At 42.6% G+C, this 14,518-nt stretch overlaps 1 protein-coding gene across 2 annotated transcripts in view; it reads left to right on the forward strand.

Moving 5' to 3' along the window:
- The first annotated feature begins 3,567 nt into the window (after window positions 1-3,567).
- LOC110525010 (calcium/calmodulin-dependent protein kinase type 1D) overlaps window positions 3,568-14,518 on the forward strand; it is a 46,157-nt gene continuing 35,206 nt past the window's right edge. Inside the window, exon 1 of one of the 2 annotated variants that reach the window (XM_036980054.1) lies at window positions 3,568-4,117. In XM_036980054.1, the coding sequence (XP_036835949.1) occupies window positions 4,020-4,117 (98 nt within the window). In that variant the 5' untranslated portion in view covers window positions 3,568-4,019. The remainder of the gene's footprint in view (window positions 4,118-14,518) is intronic. The other variant, XM_021604975.2, reaches the window with a different exon arrangement.

Genomic DNA, 14,518 nt, shown 5'->3' on the forward strand with positions numbered 1-14,518 from the left:
GTCTGCCAATGTGAGGACGATCAGCTGTCCGTCCTGTCTCCCTGTAGCGCTGTTTTAGTCGTCTCACAGTACGGACATTGCAATTTATTGCCTTGGCCACATCTGCAGTCCTCATGCCTCCTTGTTGCATGCCTAAGGCACATTCACGCAGATGAGCAGGGACCCTGGGCATCATTTTTTGGGGTGTTTTTCAGAGTCAGTAGAAAGGCCTCTAGTGTCCTAAGTTTTCATAACTGATCTTAATTGCCTACTGTCTAAGCTTAATTGTTTGTGGTTCTTGAAAAAGCATGGGAAACAGTGTGTAAACCCTTTACAATGAAGATCTGTGAAGTTATTTGTATTTTTACTAATTCTCTTTGAAAGACAGGGTCCTGAAAAAGGGACGTTTCTTTTTTTGATGAGTTTATTACCACTGGTGGAAATTGTTTTTGTCTTATGCAGCTGTATTGACCCAATGGGTGAATAAACTTGGTTGGAGCTTATATAGTGTCTGTCAATTTCTTACTCTGATATTTAGAACCAAACAGTATGCAAGTGAAATCTGTCTGTAAACAATTGTTGGAAAAATGACTTGTCATGCACAAAGTAGATGTCCTATCCGACTTGCCAAAACTATGGTTTGTTAACAAGAAATTTGTGGAGTGGTTGAAAAACGAGTTTTAATGACTCCAACCTAAGTGTATGTAAACTTCTGACTTCAACTGTACATGCACTGACCAAAAAGTTATTTTGTTGGCATTTATGTATGTCCCCATTACCAGTAAAACATAATCAACCTATTTATTTCACTTACTTGCTGTGCTGTTTCATTGTTCTTTCTCAACCAGGATTTCCTCATACATGTCAAGCAGTGAAGATTCAGCTCTCTGTCCTTGGCCTTTCTTCCTCATTGCGCACTGTCAGTGTGTCTGTTTTCCATCTTGTCCAGCTGTGTCTAACATTTCATGTAAACCCCGTTTCTTGTCTGCATCGAAGTAGTGGTCCTTGTACCTAGCATCGAGCATGGTGGCGACCCTGTCAAGAGGCTCAGAGAGACTGCCAACGAATCGCTTGTTCACATCCTCTAGTGGACTTCTTTTGCAAGTTTTAACCCCACGGTCTGTGTCAGCAGTTTTGTTGAGCAGGCGTTTCAATGTCTTGACAGAGGGTTTCACATCTGTGGCAGACGCAGTTGATGAGGTTATTTCTCGAGTCAGTTGGAGCTAGGGGTGTGTGTTTGTTTTCAATGAGAGTCCACTGGTTTGTACTGATTGTTGCCTGTAACTCCTAGGCGGCTGAGTACACGCCAAGCACTCGTTTTTGTTCCAGCAGGCTCTTCATCATGTAAAAAGTACTGTTCCACCTGGTGGAAACGTCTTGCTTAAGTCTTTTCGTTTTCACTCCAAGCTGCTCCTGTAAGCTAGCGGTGAGTGTTTAAAATGACCCCCTATCTTCCTTCCTGTTGCCACTGCGTCAGATATGCTGTGTTGCACCATTTGCAGAGTGTGCCATGCATGGCAAATTGGCGACTCCACATTCTTCCAAAGCCTTTGTCATGTTACGTGCATTATCACGTAGCCCGTGTGTACTTTGTTCTTGGAGATTTTCCTAGTTTCAAACATGTTCTCAAATGCCATTGAAATGGCAGCATCGGTATGAGAACCAGCACATTCTTGAGCATGCAATACAGCGTTCCTCAGTACGAAATGTGCTGTCAGACTCTGCATGCTCATGGGGCTGACATCGCTGGTCCAAATGTCAGTCATGAAGCTTATAGCAGTGACTCCCATAGCAAGTAGCTCAAGGATGTGCGTTTCAACTATACTGTGTAACTCCTGTAGGGTAACATCTGAAAAATAGAGCCTACTTGGTAGTGTGTTCCCGGGGCTTGAGATACTCGACCAGTCAGCGAAAGCCAACATCATCCACGACAGAGAACAGTTGATTGTCAAAGGCAATGATTTCCATTATCTTGACGTTAATGGATTTCGCCTTTGAGGTGTCTCGCTGAATTTTTCTTTTTCTTTCAAGTGACTGCTCGACTTTAACTTGTTTAGTTGTTGGACGTGAGCGCTTAGTTTTCTTCTGCTTTTGTTCTAAGTAGTTGCTGAACGTCTGGGGGTGATGCACTTTCAAATGAGTAATTAGATTTGTGGTATTGAAAGATTTCACTTTCTCCCCTCGGGAAATAATAGCAGAATAACTTTGCATATGGCCTTTTTGTTATCTTCCTTTTGAAACTTAAATATATCCACACAGCAGACATTGTGGGCAAGGTTAGGAATGCTGTGTTTCGCACGTGCAGCGCTGTTTTTTTCCGTGCCGTCAGTACGTCATCTACCTACGTTATACAGCACGTCAGCCTTGACATCGGTTTTGCACGTTGGCGTTAAACTACGCATAGAGCCGATGTTGCCATTTTTAGCTAATATCAGCCTATTCCGTTATATCGTGCATCCCTAGAAATTAACATTACATTTTCTGGCAACAGCTCTGCTGGACATTCCTGCAGTCAGCATGCCAATTGCACACTCCCTCAACTTAAGACATATGTGGCATTGTGTGATGACAAAACTGCACATTTTAGCTTGGCCTTTGTCCCCAGCACAAGGTACACCTGATCATGCTGTTTAATCAGCTTCTTGATAATCCATTCACCTTACATTTGTGGCATATCTTAGCAAAGGAGAAATGCTCACGAACAGGGATGTAAATACATTTGTGCACAAATTTTGAGAGAAATAAGCTTTTTGTGCATATGCAAAACCCTGGCTTAGGGGCGAGAGGTCGTGTTTTGGACAGGGACAAGGTAGCCTTGTTCGGCCATCCTGATCTCTCTGTTTGGCTATTAAACTGTGTGCAGTGGTCAGGATGGTGTGTCAGGCTTAAGGATGCTACATTAGGATTGATTTGTGATCTTCAGTGCTCCACTCCGAGATTAACCAGTGTGTCCAGGGAGACGGACCGTTGAGGCTCCACCATCTCATTAACACATTGTAATGACAAGAAGACCAATTGCACTTCCTTCAGAATCTCTGACACTTTAATTAACAGATTTAATTGGTTTTCTATGTAACCATCTCGGCTAACAGCAATGGCGATGTCCCTTTTGCTTTGGGGAAAATAAAAAGTATCTGTCTCATAATGGTATAGTAGAGAAGGATGACTACTGAATGTGATAACATAGACCAGGCACATGCATATACTGTACATGCAAAAAACTGCTACACACTTTTTGGCTTGGCTGAGGTTATGTAGGTTGGAACAGGCCTATAAGGGCATCATAAGGCAATGCTGGGGGATCAGAGCAATCATGTTGTTAGGAGTTAGTTTACTGTCACCATAGTTGTATTCATGGAAAAGCCCACTTGCATGTCAACTATAGCCATTACGTACTACAATTTTTTTTGTTTTATTTAATATTTTATTTAACTTGCCAAGTCAGTGGGTGATGGATTTGGTGCAATGCGAACACCAATCGTTCACTCGTAGCCTACCCCTCATCCCCACGCACTCTGCCGGCTACATGGACAATAGAGGAGAGCAGCCTCCCACTCCCCGTTATTGGTAACAACAAAGGGGGCGGCCAGCAGGCAGCGTGACTCACTAGAATAGCGGTTCAGTTCAGACACACACACACCAACCGTAGTCATCTTTCGATCAAGTAGCATAGCCTAAACATAATCTGAAGAGGTAGAATTAATTGTTATAAACCAAAAAGAGACGGGATAACGAGGAAGCTCCCGTTCAATTACGTCAAAGATATTAGACTATTCTGATAACCTGCAGGTAGACTGCTACGCGTGATTGGTGGTAGGGCTACTGTAGGAGACCTTTTGCATTGGCGGCGCAGCGGGTTGTACGGATTGGCTGAGCGATGCAAGGTAGAATTGGGCGACACTCAGGAAGAAACTCTCTGTGATATCAGTCCGACTTCAGTCGGCACTAGACGGGGGGACCGTATTTCCTCACTGAGTCAGCACAAGGAGGTGAAAAACGGTGTCTCTAATCTAATCACTTCGGTCTTCCCTGGCGGCGACATGGCGAGGGAGAACGGAGAGTCGGGCGGGGATGGATCTTGGAAGAAGAATGTCGACGATATCAAGCATGTATTCGAGTTCAAAGAAGTCCTTGGAACGTGAGTCACGTGGTTTATCCTACTCAGTTCTAGAACCCTAGGGTGTTACACTTAACTTTTGTCGTCGACTCAGTTTACTTGACAGACAAGGCAGTGAGTGATACAATGTAACTGTAGCGGAAATGCAATTGTCCTCGTGTTCTGTTGCACATTAGATGAACCAGTTGGATTTCCACTGTTGTCAACGATGTATAGACAATATGGCTTGTGATAACCAATAGCCAGCCTACCTGCGATTATTATTATTTTTTTTACAAATGTTAATTATGCTTTTATGATTTCCTACAAATGTTTATGAAATCGAAAGTTACTTTCTGGATGCAACTATTCGACGCACGTGCGAAAACGGTAAATGATTGGTATATTCTATGGTGGCAGGTGTTTGACGGATAATCAGACACGACCGTATATAATACGACATCTAAATGTATCTCTCATAGAAAAGAAGGTTATTTTGGTCCGAGATTAGTTCTGGTAGGTTATGGCGCTTGCCCAAGGTGGTGCCTCAGCTCAATGCACCTGGATTACAGAATAGATTCTCTTGAAGTTTTCTTTATTCATGTACATCAAATTGAGTCTATACGCAGAAAAAACGTTAATAACATTGAATATATGCAGAAGATTCTAATCTTGTCCTGGTGCTGATTTAAGATCATGTCTATGCCGTATTTCATTTATGATAACACAAAAGCACAGGAGGTTAGTGGGACCTTAATTGGGGAGAACGGGCTTGATGAGTGGAATTGTATCAAATACATCACACACATGGTCTCCAGGTGTTTGATGCCATTCCATTGGTCCAGTTCCGGCAATTATTATGAGCCATTCTTCCCTCGGCAGCCTCCTGTGCACGAAAAGGCACTTGCCCATTGGGAAAGTCAGGGTTAGTTTTTTGGTTGCCAGAAGATTATGATCACTTGTCCCGAAAATTTTAAGTGGATAAATTCACCTACACAGACTGTACCCGGCTTCAAGAGGGGGCTGAAAGGGGGCTCAGCACCCTCAGTTCAAACCTGTGCCCCCTCAGTTTTAGTTTGCCCCTATATAATAAAAGGTCACATGATTGACAGGTTGGCTTGAAAAAAAATCTATCTGTATCAACTTTTAAATAATTACTTTCCCATTGTTCCTCAAGTGTTCCTGTAGTGTATGCTATACTTTTATCCAATGTAAAAAATAAATAAAAACATTTTTTTGCTACATAAGACTGAATTGAGCTGGTCAGTATTTTAACGCAACGGTTTTTGTGACCAACTATCAGTAGAGTTGAAAGTCTGATGGAAATACTTACAATTTTACGTACCAAATAAAAAGTTAAGAAAAAAGTGCATTTTGTGCACTACGTCATCACACTGATTTATGGAGATTTGAATATTCGCATGAAAATCTGTGGCCAATTGGATGGAAGCCTGGTTACTGACGGATGCTGAATTGATTATGCCCGAGCGGTGTGCTGTGACCCTTTCCCCGGGCTTGGAGAGAAAATAACTGTACCGCAAAATGGGTGTTGCATGGAAGTTGTCACTGGGGGGTGGGGGGGTGGGGTGGGGGGTCTGGCGACAACCCGTGTCCACTGTGCGTCATTTATGCAGAGAATGCTCCCTTACCTGCTTCAACAAAGGCCCATGCAGGGAAGTTTATACCCCCGCATCACCAAAAGGTTAGTGGACAGTGTTTAGGGCCTGCGCAAAGTCTTCATCTGCCTTGGGGAAACTGCTATGATGTTACTTTATTTGCTCCACTAATCTATATTTACCAAATTAACATACCATGTTGGTCAATATTTGAGGTTGGCCGATTATGATTTTTCAACGCCGATACCGATTATTGGAGGATCAAAAACAAAAGCCGATACCGATTAATCGGACAATTTTAATTTATTTGTAATTATGACAATTACAACAATACTGAATGAACACTTATTTTAACTTTAATATAATACATCAATAAAAATCCATTTAGCCTCAAATAAATGTTCAAAAATAAAATGTTCAATTTGGTTTAAATAATGCTAAAAAAAAAGTGTTGGAGCAATATGTGCCATGTAAAAAAGCTAACGTTTGACTTCCTTGCTTAGAACATGAAAGTTGGTGGTTCCTTTTAACATGAGACTTCAATATTCCAAGGTAAGAGGTTTTAGGTTGTAGTTAATATAGTATTTATCTGACTATTTCTCTCTACCATTTGTATTTCATATACCTTTTGACTATTGGATGTTCTTATAGGCACTATAGTATTGCCAGTGTAACAGTGTAGCTTCCGTCCCTCTCCTCACCCCTACCTGGGCTCGAACCAGGAACACATCGACAACAGCCACACTCGAAGCAGCGTTACCCATCGCTCCACAAAAGCCGCGGCCCTTGCAGAGCAAGGGGAATAACTATTCCAAGTCTCAGAGCGAGTGACGTTTGAAACGCTATTAGCGCGCAGCCCGCTAACTAGCTAGCCATTTCACATCGGTTACACCAGCCATTAGGCTGATAGGCTTGAAGTCATAAACATCGCTGTGCTTGCGAAGAGCTGCTGGCAAAACTCACGAAAGTGCTGTTTGAATGAATGCTTACGAGCCTGCTGCTGCCTACCGTCGCTCAGTCAGACTGCTCTATCAAATCATAGACTTAATTATAACGTAACACACAGAAATACGAGCCTTTGGTCATTAATATGGTCGAATCCAGAAACTATCATTTAAAAAACAAGACGTTTATTCTTTCAGTGAAATACGGAACCGTTCGGTATTTTATCTAACGGGTGGCATCCCTAAGTTTAAATATTCTTGTTACATTGCACAACCTTCAATGTTATGTCATAATTACGTAAAATTCTGGCAAATTAGTTCGCAATGAGCCAGGCTGCCCAAACTGTTGCATATACCCTGCGACAGTGTGCAATGAACGCAAGAGAAGTGACACAATTTCACCTGGTTAACATTGCCTGCTAACCTGGATTTATTCTAGCTAAATATGCAGGTTTAAAAATATATACTTCTGTGTATTGATTTTAAGAAAGTCATTGTTTATGGTTCGTCCAACGATTGTGCTTTTCTCGCAAATGCGCTTTTGTTAAATCATCCCCCAGCGTTGCATCGATTATATGCAACGCAGGACACACTAGTTAATTAGTGATTATGATTGTTTTTTATAAGATAAGTTTAATGCTAGCTAGCAACTTACCTTGGCTTCTACTGCATTCGCGTAACAGGCAGTCTCCTCGTGGAGTGCAATGAGAGACAGGTGGTTAGCGTTGGACAAGTTAACTTGCAAGATTGAATCCCAGAGCTGACAAGGTAAAAATCTGTCGTCCTGCCCCTGAACAAGGCAGTTAACCCACCGTTCCTAGGCCGTCATTTAAAATAAGAATGTGTTCTTAACTGACTCACCTAGTTAAATAAAGGTATAAAAAAAAAAAATCGTCAAAATCGGCGCCCAAACATATCCCAATTTCCGATTTGTTATGAAAACTTGAAATCGGCCCTAATTAATCAGCCATTCCGATTAATCGGCTGACCTCTAGTCAATATGTATGATGTACCCAGTGCTCATTTGGAATGTGTCATTCTGCCTTGCTGTCACATGTTTGGGTAGTGTGAGTTTTTAATGGGGTGGTTAGAAATACTGAACCATAATGATTTCAGTTGAAGGGAAAATGACCACTGATACGTCCTGACAATGTATGAGGTTACTGCTTATGTGTGAGGAAGTTGTCTCAAACAGTTTTTAAAATGTTGATCAGAATAAGGGTATGGTTGTGTGGCGAAGATGCGATATAGGCATGTCTCTCTCTCCACTTTTCCAACTCACTCCAATTCGTGCGACTATTTGTTTACTTGTGTCAATTGTTGGGTTATGGTCGTTTTGATCGTTCATTAAATATAATACATTCCTACCATTTTCATTCTCCAAGTGGAAACCACACAACAATTATGAAGAACTTTTGGTTAATTTAATTGCTTTTACCAGTTTATTGTCAATGTCTTCGTAGTCTTTGTTTGGAGAGCGTGTGTTTTGGTTTCTCCATGTTTAATGTTGTGTGACTGCACGCACTGTAGCATGCATACATATACCTGGCCTGCGTGCCAAGACTAGGTGTTGCCAAATGTATTTAAGAGTTTGGGGATGTTCTAGTTAGTTCACCTTTTGGGTAACTCAAAGGGAAGTTGTATCTGTAGCTTATTGGTTAAGACAGGTTTTGCCTAATGAAAGGCTTTTTCTTTTGAATGCTGACATTCTTAAGTCAGACCCTTGTGTGTGTGTGTGTGTGTGTGTGTGTGTGTGTGTGTGTGTGTGTGCACACTACATGACCAAAAGTCATGCTCTTTGAACATCTCATTCCAAAATCATGAGCATTAATATGGAGTTGGTCCCCCACCCCCTTGCTGCCATAACAGCCTCCACTCTTCTGGGAAGGCTTTCCACTAGATGTTGGAACATTGCTGCAGGGACTTGCTTCTATTCAGCCACAAGATCATTAGTGAGGTCGGGCAATGATGCTGGGAGATTAGGCCTGGCTCGCAGTCGGCGTGCCAATTCATCCCAAAGGTGGGGTTGAGGTCAGTGCTCTGTGCAGGCCAGTGAAGTTCTTCCACACCAATCTCGACAAACCATTAATTTCTATATAGACCTCGCTTTGTGCACAGGTCACTACGTGCTTCAGCTGTCCTGTTCTGTGGCCTACCACTTCACAGCTGAGCCGTTGTTGCTCCTAGATGTTTCTCTTTCACAATAACAGCTCTTACAGTTGACTGGGGCAGCTGGAGCAGGGCAGAAATTTGGAGGAACTGACTTGTTGGAAAGGTGGCATCCTATTACTGTGCCACCTTGAAAGTCACTGGGCTTTTCAATAAGGCCATTCTACTGCCAATGTTTGTCTGTGGAGATTGCATGGCTGTGTGCTCGATTTTATACCCCTGTCAGAACGGGTGTGGCTGAAATGGCCAAATCCACTAATTTGAAGGGGTATAAAACATACTTTCAAATATGATGGTGATATTTAAACACCAGCTCTGTGTAAGTAAATCCAACACTCATTTGCACATCTGCCTCCTGCTGAATCTTTCTTCTTACGACTGCTAGAAGGACCCTGTTTTATGCTGATACAGCGCAGTGGATATGGGCTACAGATTTCACGCCAACTTGTCACTTCAAAAGCACTCTGATCTCGGCATTGGTCTCGGCATTTGAACTTTTGTTTATTGTGGTATAGCTTGATATAAGCAGAATCCAATGTCATTTGAATGTAAGCACCCTGAAAATGTTTGTCCTCTTTCCACTGCCCCCTTAGTCACTTTATCCTGGTGCCAGGTCTGGAGCAGACTACTGGAATTATTTGCATTTTGTTTGTCAGTAAAAAAAAGTATTACCTGCCCCACATAGGGCAACTTTAGAACAGGCACAATTTATGAGACTGCTCAGTGCGCAGGTCACTTTCCCCAGGCAATAAGTCAACCATTCATGTCAATCAATGCATGTAATGTTATCCTCTTCATCAGCAGTCATGAAAGCACTGCTATCACTTCATCTATCGTCTAAGTTACCTGGCGATTTTAAGATCACTCTGGGCATATGTACCATTTTCATTATCACTTCAGATCTATGGTGTTCAGTTCCCCAGAATCTGTGTGTTCAGGATGTCAAAGATGAGTATGACGTGTCTCCTGTCTAACGCCCAGGAAGCTCCGATTTCAAACTCCCATTGGACAGCTTTTGCAAGCGTTATGTCAAAATACTTATTACTCACTAATTATGAAGTTTTGCTGAGCAACAATCTTCATTTACGTCCGTTATATTCTTCTAAAAAAATGTCTAAATAAAAATGTGCAAGCAACTCAAAAACAAATGCCTATTTTGCTCCTTTTGCTCCTGTAAATCACTCATTACGGTCTCACAGGTCAGAGGTTTACAAAAGCTCAAAACATTAGAGGTGCTGAAAGGGCTTTTATTTGGTTGCTTGTAAACAGTTTTATTTAGACCTCTTTTGGATATAAGCGTTGGCCATAACCGGAGTAAATTAGGATAGTTGCTCAGCAAAACTCCATATTTGAGCAACAAACATGTTTTGACATGCTTGCAGAGCTGTCTAATGGTAGTTTGAATCGGAGCTTCCTGGGCATTAGAGGAGACACATCATACTCATCGTGGACATCTCGAATGTATAGCTACTGGGGCACTCCAAGAGATGCTTTTATTAAAGCTAGATTGACCATTGAACTGGGAAACGAAACAGACACACAGATATGGGGAAGGGTTTCATCCCGTTAGTACTGTTTGTTGTACTTGGGACAAAAGTCCAGCTCACAGTTCTGTTATTCTCGCAACGTATTCTCTCATGCTTGAACTACTACACTTTTTTTTCAGTGCAGACACATTCTAGCAGAGTTTATTTCTGCCCTACAGTTAGTGCCGCTCAACTTAAGCCCGCTCTGCTGTGGCTGCGTTATTATGATGCACACGGGGAGCATGTTAGTGCTCACTTTGAAGGGCATATTCCCCAAATGGAAGACTGGAAGACAGTTCTTCAAAAAGATTCCCTCCCTCTTCAAGATTGTCATCAATGGCCTGGGTGTTACATGCATACTGTAGGTGTTACTTGTTGTTGGAGCCAAAGCACAGATTGATAATCTAGCCACACTTTTTAATTCACAGGCAAAGATAAAACACCAGGTACAAAATCTAGGTGTTATTTGAGATTCTGAACTGAATTTCGATTCACACATTCGGAATGTGATCAAAGAAGCTTTTTACCACCTGAGGAACATTTCCACGGTGCGGCCGTTTCTCTCTCCGGCTGATACAGAGACTCCTCCGTGCTTTTATTACAAGCAGGCTTGACTACTGTAATGCTCTCCTGTCTGGTCTACCCAAGAAAGACATTGGGCAACTGCAAAACATACAGAATGCTGCAGCACGGGTACTGACCGAGGCCAGGCGGAGAACACATATTTCACTGGTTTTAGAACTCATTTTAAGATTATTGTATTGGTTTTTAAATCAATCCACGATTGTGCACCCCAACACATGTCAGACATGTTTTTAAGCTATGTAGCCAGTAGGTCCCTCAGGTCCTCTGGCCTTTTAACTTTCCCAACGTCTAGGACCAAGAGGCAGGGAGAGGCAGCTATTAGTTATTATGCCCTCAAGCTTCTGGAATAACCTGCCGTTCTTTTTGTTTTATCTTTTTGTGTATTAAATATTTCCGCTTTTATTTAATTTTTTTACTGTAAAGCACATTGCGTTGCATTTCGTGTCTGAAATGTGCTGTATAAATAAAGCTTGATTTGGTTCGGCTAACTAGTTTTTTTTTGTGTGTGTGTTTTGAACGTGAAGTGAAAATCTGTCAACATGATTGATAGAGGTTGAATTGATAAGCTGTGTATTATAGGAAACGAGACTAAGTCCTTTGACCTTCAGATGTTTGTTTTTCTATTTAATTCCTCCAATGTAAGCAGCAACACATGCATCAGCACTCCTTCTTTTGGGGAGAATGTCATTTGATCGGGTATTGTAGGAAGCCTGTGTCGAAGAAGGGAATTCTCGGGGGCTGTTTTTGGCCAGCCCTCGGAGAACGGTGTCAAGCTGGAAAGGTAGGCCACTCTTAGCTTCAGTAAACTGGCAATGCTGGTCTCCATTCAACTGTGTAAACTTGGACAATATGGGGATCAGGATTGAGGTCAATTCCATTTTGATTCAGTCAATTCAGGAAATAAATGGAATCCCTTCATCACGGCATATCCTATTTGTTGTTGAGAGTCTAAGATCATTCTCAAAATGCTACATCTCTTAGGCTAAGTCACATTCAGTCTGCACACTTTTTGGCTTAGCCCAGGGCTAAGAAAGAACATGCAGCGTGAAAGCCCTTAATGTCCTCCCCCCTAAACCCATATGGATCCGTGTTCGACCCTGTCCTCCTGAGGTACAGGCTGTGCCTCTCATTACCATCAAGGAGGAGAGGAGCTCAATGTTCCCATCAGCCTCTTGATTTGAACACATGGCTTTAGTGTGATTGTAACCCCTGACTTGGGTCACACCGAGAGACCTTACGTAATTCACTCCATTCCATTCAACTATATTTCCTTGCAGGCTCCCGTTGTATTCAAGATCGTAACGGCAGAAGGTTACAATGCCCTCATCTCTTCTTTTATTGTTACCTGTGAGTGTCATGAGTTTAGGGACCAATGTTCCTTTTTCAAACAGAAATTTGCATCTTTGTAGCACTGATTCCAAAAAGTTTTGGGACACTAACGTCTATGGAAAATAAGACCACCTCCTCCCAGCTGCCCACTGCACTGAGGCTAGGAAACTCTGTCACCACCGATAAATCTACGATAATTGAGAATTTCAATAATTTTTCAACGGCTGGCCATGCTTTCCACCTGGCTGCCCCCCCTGATGTTCTGAAAGAGCTGCAAAATCTGGATCCCTACAAATCAACTGGGCTAGTCGATCTGGACCCTCTCTAAAATGATCCGCCAAAATTGTTGCGAAACCTATTCAACCTCTTTCATATCGTCTTGAGATCCCTAAAGATTGGAAAGCTGCTGCGGTCATCCCCCTCTTCAAAGGGGGAGACACTCTAGACCCAAACTGTTAGACCTATATCCATCCTGCCCTGCCTTTCTAAAGTCTTCTAAAGCCAAGTTAACAAACAGATCACCGACCATTTCGAACCCCACCGTACCTTCTCCACTATGCAATCTGGTTTCCGAGCTGGTCATGGGTGCACCTCAGCCACGCTCAAGGTCCAAAACGATATAACCGCCATCGATAAAAGATAGTACTGTGCAGCCGTCTTCATCGACCTGGCCAAGGCTTTCGACTCTGTCAATCACCGCATTATTATCGGCAGACTCAATAGCCTTGGTTTCTCAAATGACTGCCTCGCCTGGTTCACCGATAGAATTCAGTGTGTCAAATCGGAGGGCCTGTTGTCAGGACCTCTGGCAGTCTCTATGGGGGTGCCACAGGGTTCAATTCTCGGGCCGACTCCTTTCTCTGTGTATATCAAGGATGTCACTCTTGCTGCTGGTGATTCTCTGATCCACCTCTACGCAGACGACACCATTCTGTATAAATCTGGCCCTTCTTTGGACACTGTGTTAACTAACCTCCAAACGAGCGTCAATGCCATACAACACTCCTTCCGTGGCCTGCGACAGCTTTTAAATGCTAGTAAAACTAAATGCATGCTCTTCAACTGATTGCTGCCCGCACCCACCCGCTTGATTAGCATCACTACTCTGGACGGTTCTGACTTAGAATATGTGGACAACTACAAATACCTAGGTGTCTGGTTAGACTGTAAACTCTCCTTCCAGACTCACATTAAGCATCTCCAATCCAAAATTAAATCTAGAATCGGCTTCCTATTTCACACCAAAGCCTCCTTCACTCATGCTGCAAACATACCCTTGTAAAACTGACTATCCTACCGATCCTTGACTTTGGCGATGTCATTTACAAAATAGCCCCCAACACTCTACTCAGACTACATCCAATTTGCTGTCACAGTGCCATCCGTTTTATCACCAAAGCCTCATATACTACCCACCACTGCGACCTGTATGGTCTCGTTGGCTGGCCCTCGCTACATATTCGTCGCCAAACCCACTGGCTCCAAGTCATCTATAAATCTTTGCTAGGTAAAGCCACGCCTTATCTCAGCTCACTGGTCACCATAGCAACACCCACCTGTAGCATGCTCTCCAGCAGGTATATTTCACTGGTCATCCCCAAAGCCAACACTTCCTTTGGCCGCCTTTCCTTCCATTTTGTTCTGCTGCCAATGACTGGAACGAATTGCAAAAATCTCTCTCTAACTTTAAGCATCAGCTGTCAGAGCAGCTTACCGATCGCTGTACCTGTACACAGTCAATCTGTAAGTAGCACACCCAACTACCTCATCCCCATAATATTACTTACCCTCTTGCTCTTTTGCCCCCCAGTATCTCTACTTGTACATCATCATCTGCACATCTATCACTCCAGTATTAATGCTAAATTGTAATTATTTTGCCTCTATGGCCTATTTATTGCATTTACCTCCCTACTCTTCTACATTTGCACACACTGTACATAGATTTTAATATTTTTATTTTGTTATTGACTGTACGTTTATGTTTGTGTAACTCTGTTTTTGTCGCATTGCGTTGCTTTATCTTGGCCAGGTCGCAGTTGTGAATGAGAACGTGTTCTCAACTGGCCTACCTGGTTAAATAAAGGTGAAAAAATAAAAAAATGAGTCACTGTCTAAACAGTCTGTAGGTTGAAAACCAGTCATCTCTACATAACAGCCCACCATGCCTGGGGGCGGCAGGTAGCCTAGTGGTTAGAGTGTTGGGCCAGTAACCGAAAGTGCCTACTTAAAGGTTAAAATGAAAACAAGAAATGAATTAAAAATGCCTCTGCC

The sequence above is a fragment of the Oncorhynchus mykiss genome, chromosome 1, assembly GCF_013265735.2.
Source record: "Oncorhynchus mykiss isolate Arlee chromosome 1, USDA_OmykA_1.1, whole genome shotgun sequence".
Taxonomy (NCBI): domain Eukaryota; kingdom Metazoa; phylum Chordata; class Actinopteri; order Salmoniformes; family Salmonidae; genus Oncorhynchus; species Oncorhynchus mykiss.